Source organism: Fringilla coelebs (assembly GCF_963513975.1).
Source record: "Fringilla coelebs genome assembly, chromosome: 18".
Classification (NCBI taxonomy): domain Eukaryota; kingdom Metazoa; phylum Chordata; class Aves; order Passeriformes; family Fringillidae; genus Fringilla; species Fringilla coelebs.
Window position 1 is genome coordinate 4,550,920 of NC_140044.1, and position 10,879 is coordinate 4,561,798.

General features: G+C 44.1%; 1 protein-coding gene across 1 annotated transcript in view; it reads right to left on the minus strand.

Moving 5' to 3' along the window:
* Positions 1–10,459, minus strand: part of TAF4 (TATA-box binding protein associated factor 4) — a gene marked incomplete at its 5' end in the record, with an annotated part of 36,052 nt that extends 25,593 nt beyond the window's left edge. The window contains 2 exons of the mRNA XM_084217694.1: positions 7,120–8,208; positions 10,144–10,459. Coding sequence (XP_084073820.1) covers positions 7,120–8,208; positions 10,144–10,459 — 1,405 coding nt within the window. The remainder of the gene's footprint in view (positions 1–7,119; positions 8,209–10,143) is intronic.
* Positions 10,460–10,879: the final 420 nt, after the last annotated feature.

The window sequence follows — 10,879 nt, forward strand, 5'->3', positions numbered from 1 at the left end:
CAATTCCTTATAATTATCACCTTTTTCTTGATTACTGATAGATCTATACCATTATCCAGTGACAATAATCAACTGTTTGTTCTCACAAAAAATATTCTATATTTTAAAAAACCCTTAAAGACACAAATAAGACCTCAAGGACAATTATTATATCTTACATTAAATATTATGCTAAAGACACCTGAAGAGAATTACTCCAAGACAGGAGGGTTTGTGGTAAAAAAAATACTGGTTCTCTGTTGAGACAACAGCCCCTCCAGAAGACAACCAGCATTTCCAGGAAGAAATTCCCACAGATTAGAACTGGTGTAAAAATTTCCAGAGTAAGCTGAGGTAAAACTGTCCTAGAAGGTTTAAAACAACCAAAAAGCTCTATTCATGTGTCTATGGCAAAAAAAAAAAACCAAAACCTCATTTAATCTGAAATATGGATGTTCACATAATCTTTACACCTGTTTAATTACAACCTGTACATAGACCACGCTGTATCAGCAATTTTGCTTCTCTTACAAGGAAGCAGATACAAAAGGGCTGATACAATTATTTGCACACAGGAATAGCCCTGTGGCTGTGCAAAGAAAAAGCCCTTTGTCACCTGTGAGCAACACTCTCTTCCCTAGTTTGACCTTCCTTCACACAGAGCTTTGGGATTCATAACACACCTGAAATAACTGTCCATTAACCAGGACTAAAACCTCCTCTCTATTATTGTGATAGGTACATGTGTTTCTCTTCAGTTATGTGAAACTGTATTTTCAAAATTCTAATCTTCATGCCACTACCTCTCCAAATCTTCTTTCACAAGAGATAATGTGCCTAACAAAGCTAAACTTGCTACCTGTCTTCCAATCAGCAAAAGCCTTTTTTCCTTATATGAAGCAATGGCAACAAATTCAAGGAGAAATTTCAGACAGATTAATGGAGTTACAAACATTCATGAAGTTTCAACACAAACAATAATCTTGACAAGAGTAGATATTTTAAGGTAAAAATAATGATTTTGAATATTTCTGACCCAAAAAAATGAACACAGTAACAAAAAATGTTTAATGTGTTAAGTGAGTTCTATGTCCGGTTCTTTCTGAGCAGACTCAGTATTGATCACAGTTTTTACACACCTTTCCACACACCAGCACTTTCTCTTTCCTTGAACCCAGATAGTTTGAATATCAGTATTTTCAACTGCGTTCTAGAACTACTTCATAAAATTTTTTAGAATAATATTTACATATCGTTTCCCAAAACAGGGAAGACAGACAACAGTAAGAGTTCTCATACAACAAAATACTTCATTTGAAGACTTTGTGATATAATTTGTGTCCTATCAGTGGCCCAAACTCATGCATTTTCATCTCACTTTGCTAACAGGGCTGCAGCATTCTCTGTTAGAAAGGGATTCAAGTCCTGGGCAACATTCAAACATGTGGTCCTCAAACCAAGAAGGTTTCACAAGCAACCTGCTTAAATTTCCAGAGATGGAAAACAGGTAATTTCTTGCAGAATGGAAAACACTTCGAAAGAAATAAATAATTTCTGGTTATTGACCAAAAACCTTTATAACAAGCTTAGTGATAACCCCAAAACGCCAGAAGATCACAATCTGAAGATCATACAGACATATTCATACATACACTTCCAAAGGCTGTTGAGAACAGTATTTTTCATAACAGAACTGAACAATATGTAATCAGAGTTAATAGCTTTCATAGCTTAACAGAATCACAATTATAGTCCCATTAGATCCCATCACTTAACGACACAGTCTTATCAGATGTGCACAACATCAAGACACTCTTTTTAACGGAACCAGAAAACCCTACTGCACAGCTCTCTGAGGCTCAGGCTCTTTGGGGTACAAAGCCAAACATGCAGGAGTCCTCAGTTAGGGAAGGTGCAATGCGAACAAACACAACTTCCAGTCTGGTGACATATGGCAGATCTGATGTAGCAGATTCCAAATAAAGCAGAATGTTCCTTTTGCTGATGCATGATTTGAACATAAAATCCACCCTGCACCCAGAAGAGTTTTGCAGAAGAGATACATGGTCATCTTCCAGAAAGACAGATACTGCTTTACACACCAGGTACAGGACTCCCAAGCTCTAATCCTGGCAAAATATTGATTCCTGCATGGCCTTGGGCAAGTCAGAACTTCTCTAACTTGCTCTTTCCCCCAGCTCTAAAGCAGAGTTTATACTACTTCATATACCAGCCACACAGGCAGGTTGCAAGGATTAAAGCATTTTGTAAAATGCTTTGAAAGTAAAACATACTGGAAGTACTCTAAGAAACCCCCATTGTCACGGTGTATTGCAGACATTATTTTTAACAAAATCGAGCCATGCCAACACACTTAACAGGCATAATATTGGCAGCACATGCAACATACAGGGAAAATATAATGAGGATATGTTTGAACTCGCTTACTAGGCAGTGAGAAATAGAAACAACCACATTCCACTACTTCATAGTATTTCTCCTGTTCCTTTCTGTGTTCCTTGTATTATGGGGTTCTGATGATTTCCTCATCTATCTACATCCTAGTTCCTTCAGGGACTTCTCGGGTACATGTTTCAAGTACAATGTAACCCAAAGAATGAGGCACTCAGTATGAAAAAGTAACATAAATTGCTTGCTTTGATTCTTCTCAGTTGCCACCCTTCTCCATTTTTATATACTCTCCTTTGCCCAACCACCTACTACCCCAACTGCCAACTGAAAGAAATGGAATTACTCCTGCAGAAGTTATTTTTCTGTTACTCCAGCTCCCGAAAGTACAACTTTTGGGACCCAAACCCATGCTTTAAATTATGTGTTCAGGCAGTTTTCCCATCCTAAAGCCACCATAACCATGGCCTGAGTTAGAATCCTTCTTGGATAGCGAACACGAGTTAAAAACCAATTTGTTTCTACAAAAAAAGCTCCAATTTAACAGCAAATAAAGTTTTGAGCCTCTAAGGCCATGAAGAAACCCTTGAGTGTCCATATTCACATTGACCATCTCCCAAGATGTGCAGATGTGGAGCATTGATGCTCTCTCAGGTATCCTTTGCTTCTGGAAAGCATCAATGGTACGTTTTAACCACTGCTAGAGTTCAGAATTCTGGAACATCCCACTGTTAAAGGGGCCCCTTTAACAGCAGCTTCTCAGTCTATAAAAGGCCTATCCTGCCTTCACCACAGAAAAGGCACATGAGATGCCCTTCAGAAAGAAAGCAACAAAGAAATCTGTAGTCTCATCCCCTATCATCAGCTACTGGCAGATCCAACTGAGTTTTGGGAAAGTAATAAAGAAGTTTTATTTTTAGACACAAGGCAAAACAATTCTCTTCTACAACAGCTGCAGCACTGCACCACTGCTAGTGGGACTAGTCATGAGTGTAGAAGTAAAAAATAAAAAAAACATGATGACATCCCATCCTATCTGCTATTTTCAAACAGGACTACATGTCACTAAACCATATTTAATTAGGAAAATGCCAGTCTTTATGATCAAACCACCAAATTTTCATAAAACTAACAGTCATTCAGAAGGTAAAAAAAAGAGAGGGACAGAGAGAAGTGAAAGTTTCTAGATTTCAATTTCACCTAAGCTAGTAGAGAAAACTGTCCAGACCTACCTGCTCTATTCTATTCTCACTGCATCCATTCAGCACTCACCAATCTGCTCCTTTCTCTAAGCAGACACCTTAAAAACTTATTATGAGATGTTTGTACATAAAGATAAAGGGGAAGACAGTAGCAACAACAAATTTGCAAGAAAAGAAATCAAATCTTTGAACCCCAAGCTGACAGTACTGCTAGGTAAGCATAAACTCACACATGCTGGGCTTGTACTACAGCACTGCTGGACACGATGGGGTTTTCAAAAATTATTTTAAAGTACCCAAATTTTGCCAATTTACAAGGCGATTCCACCCTGTGTCAGCAATGACCTCTAAACACTTTACACACTCTTACAATGCAAAAGATAAATCTTAGTGAATAATCCCAGTTATACTTTTCTGCAGACTTTTCTGAGCACCTCTAACAGTGAAACATTGACTTACCACTTTAACAAACTCACTGATTTTCTACCTCTTACCATATTATTGTACATAACACATTTCTCATTACTGAAGTACTCAGAAAAAACAAGCTTGATTCAATTTATTTCCAGTCAGTTTCAGCAGTGTTGCATCCTTAAGGCAGTATTGTGTAAACTTCTGTTCCTACCCCCTTACAAAATTATTTCACAGTGTTTCCATCTCTTTTCTAAGAGGGTGTGAATAAGGTTGTTTTGGGACCATCATTACCCAAATCTGTCCAACTGGAGCACTAAGTCCCAAACACAGGCTCCTGAAGAAAAGACTAAGGACAACAATCCTCTTCCTCAAAGATGCCAAAGTGGAAAACCATCATTAATACACAGATACAATAGCCCAGCTCTTGGAGAAGAAATACACCAAAATCCAGTAAGGTCACAACAATTATGGCCCACTGGCTCTTCAAACATCTCCAATTTGGTTAGTCAAGATTTGCTGCACAATTGCCTTGATGCAATACAAAGGATTATTCTAATAGTAATCTATTTTCAAGACCATTGATGGAGTTTATTTTCCACATGGTCTTTCAAAGAAAACATTTGAAATCTTGTAAGGTTTCTGATTTTCAAGTCCCAGCTTATAACTCCTGCTGACGTTTTACATTCTGCTTTCCATACATGTGACACTGTAACTGTATTTTGGAGAGCTAGAAACAGTAATTCTGGATAAGAAAATAACAGTAAAAACGTGTGCTGTCACGGTCAAACCTTCTATCAGAATTTTCTAAGTGTTTGTAACTCTTGGTGTAAAAACCTGTGTGTGCAGTGTATGATTTCAAACTGCTTCAAGCACTGTCATAGAAACTCTTACTAGCACACACTATTAACTTTTAGAAACAAACTTGTGAACGCAAATTTGATGCATGCAGTAGGTGCACAGCACACAGGCATCACAGCTGCAGCTTCACACTACCAAACCACCTCCAGAAACCTGGCCTAGATGCTGTCATTTAAAATACAATCTCAAAAGCACAGCCACCTATTCTCCTTTCACTATGAGTGTACCTGCACTCTGCTGAAGATCACAGCAGCTTCACGTGGCCAGATTTGCAGAGGTGCTTGGCCCTTGTGCCTAAGAGATGTCTGGAAGAGCCCAGCACCTTAAGTGTTTTAAAAGAGATGGTTTATGCAAAGCATTTTTAAAGCTGGTTACTTTTGCAAAGTATAAAAAACTAACTTAAGCAATGTAAAAGAAAAATAATCAGTTCCACTAAAAAAAATATTTTTCAATATTAAGCCTGTCTTCTCATGCAAGAACTCAGTTTCCAATCTCTATGTATCCAGCCACTTATCTGCTTATTTTAAGTCATGCTTATTCTTTTAAAGTCATGAATATTTCTTTAAGTGTTGGACAAGAAAAAAAAATGCTTCATAAAAATACAAGTTCTTAGAACCTGTATTGTTTTACTTTGATCTATCAGGAACTCCAAAGGAACAATTTATGGTCCAATTTTGCTTAAGGACTGGCAATGCTGCTTCCAAGAGTAACACATTTCAGGATGCTGTGGCAGTCTGAAAACATCAGCTACCTGAAAAAAGGTCCCACTGGACTCCACAGTAGTATTTTCCCTCATAATCAGGTTTATAATGCAGTATTAACAAAAAATGTAGGTATAAATGGCACTAGACTAAACTGGATCAATCCTTTGATACAATATGGCAATAAATAAAATAAAGCTTTTCCTACCTATCAATTTACAGGCTTCAAATCAAGCACCACAATTTCAAGATCTGAATTTTACTGCTATTGTTTAAATTAGCAACATGTCATTCAAATTACTCATATATGGAATAATCTTTTACAGGAAAAAAAGAGGAATATTTATACCAGTTAGTACTTGGATACACAGAATGTTTGACAGACTTCATCAAACTACATGGCATCACATACCACAGAGAGTATATTACACAAAAACACAGTGTTTAGTAACACAGCACAAAATTCCTGATCTACTTTATGTGACAGGTGCATTGCTCTGAGGTTGGTCAGGAGTTCCAAGAGATGTATTTTTACTAAAACCACTTGTATTGTACTAAGACCACCTACTAAAACCACCACCAATTTCATTCAGTGTTAGTAGCAAAATTCAATTAGCTGTTCTTTGCATACTGCCCTGAAAACAGTGAGCACTAAGAATACAGCCCTTGTATGCATTATTATGAGGACAGGAAGCAATGTGTAGGTTCACACAAGTATTTGCAGTTAAAAATCAAAGTGGATACAAGCCACAAGCCTGACTCAAAACAATTGCAAATATATAACATTAAATCTCCAAATCCGGGATATTTAAGGAAGGATAGAACAATTCTGAGCAAATAAATGCTTCTCATCCTGCTTTTCACACATCCACTGAGTTCAGGACTAGATTCCTTGTCCAGAGATGCTCAGCACTAAGCATGAGACTAGCTACTACAAAAGCTGCAGCCCTAGACACAACAGGGTGAGGTAAGGACATAGGAAGTCTGCCTTTTGTATCAGAATGCCAGTGACTAAAAAGATGATCATAAGCTTCAAATCTGTGAGTTTTTAAGTCAGACTTTGAAGGTATTTAAAGCCAAAGTAGGTAGTTTTCATGTGTTTTATCTGCTGCTTCTCTGTTCATGAGAGCTCTGTGGCAGTGGGGGCATGCAGGGACAGGAGGGAACCAAGCAGCACATAAAGGTTACAAACTACTGACAAAACCACCTGAAAATTCAAAATGTCTGTTGTGCTAATTCATAACAATATTTCATTAGATAATGTCCCATTGTCACATTTTGGCAGTTTGCAGCTTCATCTACACTCACATTGGAACAAAGATACCAGGCAGAATTATTTTCAATTACTGCTGAAAAGACTTTCTGGTCACCCAAAATCAGACACTAAGTAGTGGAATGCTACTATGCTACTACTACTCAACACCAGCCCATTCTCATTGTTACATGTCCTGCCTTTTCCACAATTCACAATTCAATGGCACAGAATCTTACTTGGATTCCTTCCTCCCTGCAAGATACACACTTCCAAAATAAAACCCCTCAATCCTCTCACTTACCTGGTGGTAACTGAAAATTCTGAATGTTAGTCGGATTCTGAGGTGGCTGAGGCAAACGAGGTGCTAAAACTGTAGGAGTCAAAGTTGCTCTGATTCCACTCGTAGTTGGTGTTGGAGTCCTTGGCAGACTTTGTGCCACTGTATTGGCAGTGCCTTTAGCCATTCCTGTGGGGGTGCCAGGAGCTGCAGGAGGTATCCCACCAGGATTGGGAGCAACATTGGAGAGCCCAGCTTGCATAGTTTGCCCAATAATCATGTTACCCCCTGTAGTACTGGGCTGGCCAGCAGTAGCCAGCGTCTGCTGTTGGGATACTGCCTGGACTATAGTTTTAGGAGACTCAGATTTGATGACCTGTGTGGCAGGAGCTGCTGGCACACTGGAACCAGACTGGCTGTTCACAAGTGACGTCTGGAGGGAAACTCCAGATCCCACAGTGGCTGTGGCAACAGCAGGAAAACTCCCCACACTGATGGTTGAATTGATCACAGTATTGCTCCCGTTCTGAGTGGCTGCACCAGCTGCAGCCACCGTGGGTCCTGCTGTGTGGATGGGGGGCCTCACCAGTGTTACCGTGGGCGCCCCGGTGCCAACGCTCGGCGGTGGCTGCGAGGAGATCACTGTGGGCGAGGAGGAGGATGCAGAGGACACAGCAGTATTAAGGAAAGAAGTCTGGATGACAGTGTTAGAAGCTGAGGGTAAAACAGCATTAACAGCGTTTCCTTTCCCCACAGATCCAGGTCCATTGTTAACGAGAGGGGCAACAGCAGGTGCAGGAGCGGGGTTGGCAGTCACAGGAGTCCCAGAGAAAGCAGCACTTCCTGTGTGGTGAGAGTTCATCACCACGTTACTCCCATTCAAAGTCTGCACCGTCGTGGTCCCAATCTTGCCATTCCTGGTGGACAAGGCAGTTGCCATGGTGCTGATAACCACCGATTTGCCCTGACTGAGGGTCCCTGGAGCAGCAGTGACTTCCGATCCTCCTGCTGCTGCAGTGGTGGTGCTGGTGCTCGTTGTGGTGGCTCCATCCAGAGCTGAAGTCTGGGACCTGGTGTTATGATTAATAACACCCCCCTGCACTCCTCCTGCCCCTGCAAAACAACAACGAGGTTAAACAGAGCGAATGAGCAAGGAGAGAAGTCCAGCAAAGACAGAATGTTCTCCCTTATCACCAGGTCTTCTCCATCTCCCAAGCTGCCTGCCTGGAGCCAGCAAAAACAGGACAGAGTACAAACTGAACATGGCTTTGAATACGTTATCTTAAAGCCTCCAATATCCCACCAAAGACTGGCAGATCCAGTATTAATTGTAACACCCCTGATTTTGACACTACAGTACAAAACAGGGAAAAGAGATTTAATATGAACCAAGGGAAGTAAGAAGATCATCTAAGACCTCCTCCCCATTCTGGAGCCTGACATCCCATTTAGAAACATAACTGCAATGCAAGGAGGGGGAAATGGCCATGGAAGACACACTATTAAGACATATTCCCTATACACATTACTCTCTAATCCTGTCATCTCCTACAAAGTAAGTCAGATCAGGAGGCTCAACAACAGCAAAATATGAAAAGTGAAAGGAAAGAAAAACATCGGCCTGGCAAGATAAGAAGTACTGCAAGGCCTGGAGCAGGTTTCTGGAAGACCCCTCTTCTTTATTACAGAATTTGTTCCAACGGATCTGAAGTTCCCACAGCCCGAGATAGTTAAAAATAAATAAATATATAAAAAGCAAAGCTGGTTTTCAGAAGGGACAAGATGATGTAGCTTCTTGTCCTGAATAATCCTCATGCCCCTTGATAAGGCCTGGTGTTAGCACAAGTACAATCACACACAGTCCAGGTCCTGGCCCTAAGGAGACAGAAATGGGAAAAGAATAGTGACAGGCAGACACTGAGATGCACATTATAAGGGTCAAGGAGATCCTCCTAGAAGAGCTTCATCAATCATAACAGACGGTCTGTAGTGTCTTCTTACACTTCAGCAAGACAAAATCAAAAATAAAAAAGGGGGGGAGGGGAGGAATTGCAGAGAGATTCTGGGGAGACATTTCTTTCAATCCCCCTGAAAAACAGCTTCTCTCCATTCCCACGTAGTGAGCCCTCAGTCCCAGCCTTCACACTGCCCCCCTACAAGGCTCACAAGACGAAGGGGGGAATATTCCCAGGCAGCTCCGGGGGTGGGCGGGTGGGAGAAAGCGCTGTGCAAGGTGGGGTGTTGTGGCCTGAATTCCCCCCCTTGCCGGGACCCGGCGTTGTGACTACCCCCCCTTGAGGGCAGAGGAGGAATGGGAGGTCCCCATGCCCCCTCCAAGCCCCTGGAACAAGGGAGGGGGTGCGGGGGGAATATCAAGGCAGGCAGATATGGGGGGGAAGCATTTTGAGGGACTTCCTCCCCTTGAAATCCCCCCTCGCTTCCTCCTCTACAGGAAATAGGTGTCATGATTAATAACACCCCCTTCCACTTCAGCAACAGCGAAGGGGGAGGGGAAGGAGCATTTACACAGACAGCTAAGGCGGCATTATCAAGAGGGAATCCCCCCCATAACCTCCACCCCTGGAAAGGGAAGGGGAGCAATCACAGGCGGCATGGGAGGCACAGCCATGACCAAGGGGGTGGGCTCTGCCTCCTTCAGTCCCCGAGATTAACAGAGCCCTTTTACACTCCAGCAACAAGGGCAGGAAAAGCAGAGGGGACCGGCAGAGTCACGGACGGGCACTGCCGGCTCCTTCTGCGGGGTGGCTGCCCCCACACATGATCCAACACCCTCGAGTAAGCACGGGCGAGGAGGGAAAATAAAGGGGAGGGAGCAGAGGCGCGGATACACACCGAGGGGGCATGATGAGGGGAGGCTCTCCCCCGTATGATCGATACCACCCTTTGCACTCCCGCTCCTGCCACAACGAGAAGGAGGAGAGAGGGAAAAGGGGGGAAAGCAGTGAGGGAAGGAGGCAGCGGGAGCTGGGGAGTGGGGGGAGGGGAGGGCCCCTCTCCCTCAGAGCCCCCCACCCCTGCCCACGTTACCTGCTTTTGTGATCTCTGGGGCACTCAGTCCCATCTTGCTGCCGCTGCTGCTCTCTGTTTGGGCATTAGCATTGCCTCCTACTACTACTCCTCCAGGGCTGGGGCTAGGGCTGCTGCTGCTACTGCTGCTGCTCACAACATGGTTCCCCAGCAGCCCCCCAGCGGCCCTCAGGGGCTCCTGCGCCTTGTGGTGCTGGTGGTGGTGGCCGGAGGCCGCCAGCTGGGACTCCAGGGAGCCCACCAGGTCGCTCACCACCTTCTCATCCACCTCCGTGTTCAGGAAAACCTCATCCAGCAGATCCGAGCCCGCCGCCATCTTTTTTTCGGAGGGTTCCTGTGAGCGGCTCCCTCCTCCCCCCCCTCCCCTCTCACGGCTCCCTCCTCCCCCCGCCCCGCTCACACTCGGCCCCCCCGCCCAACAGCGCACGCGCGAGCGCCCGGCCCGCACATCACCGGCCGGGCAGGGATTCCGCCCGCCGCTGATTGGCCAGCGCCCGCGCTATAAAAGGCCGTGCAAATGGCTGCGAACGCTTAGTTGGGAGTCGGGCGGCGGCCCCCCGGCGGTCGCGGGCTGGCGGGGGCTGCGGCCCTTCGGTGCGGCCGCGCCGCGGGTGCGGGGGGTTCGGGAGCCGCGCGGGGCGGCGGGGGCGGCCGCGGCCGCCGGCGGCTCTTTGTCTGCCTCGGCCCAAAATGGCTGCATGTTTTCCCTGCTGCTCTCTGCGTCCGGGTCTCCCCC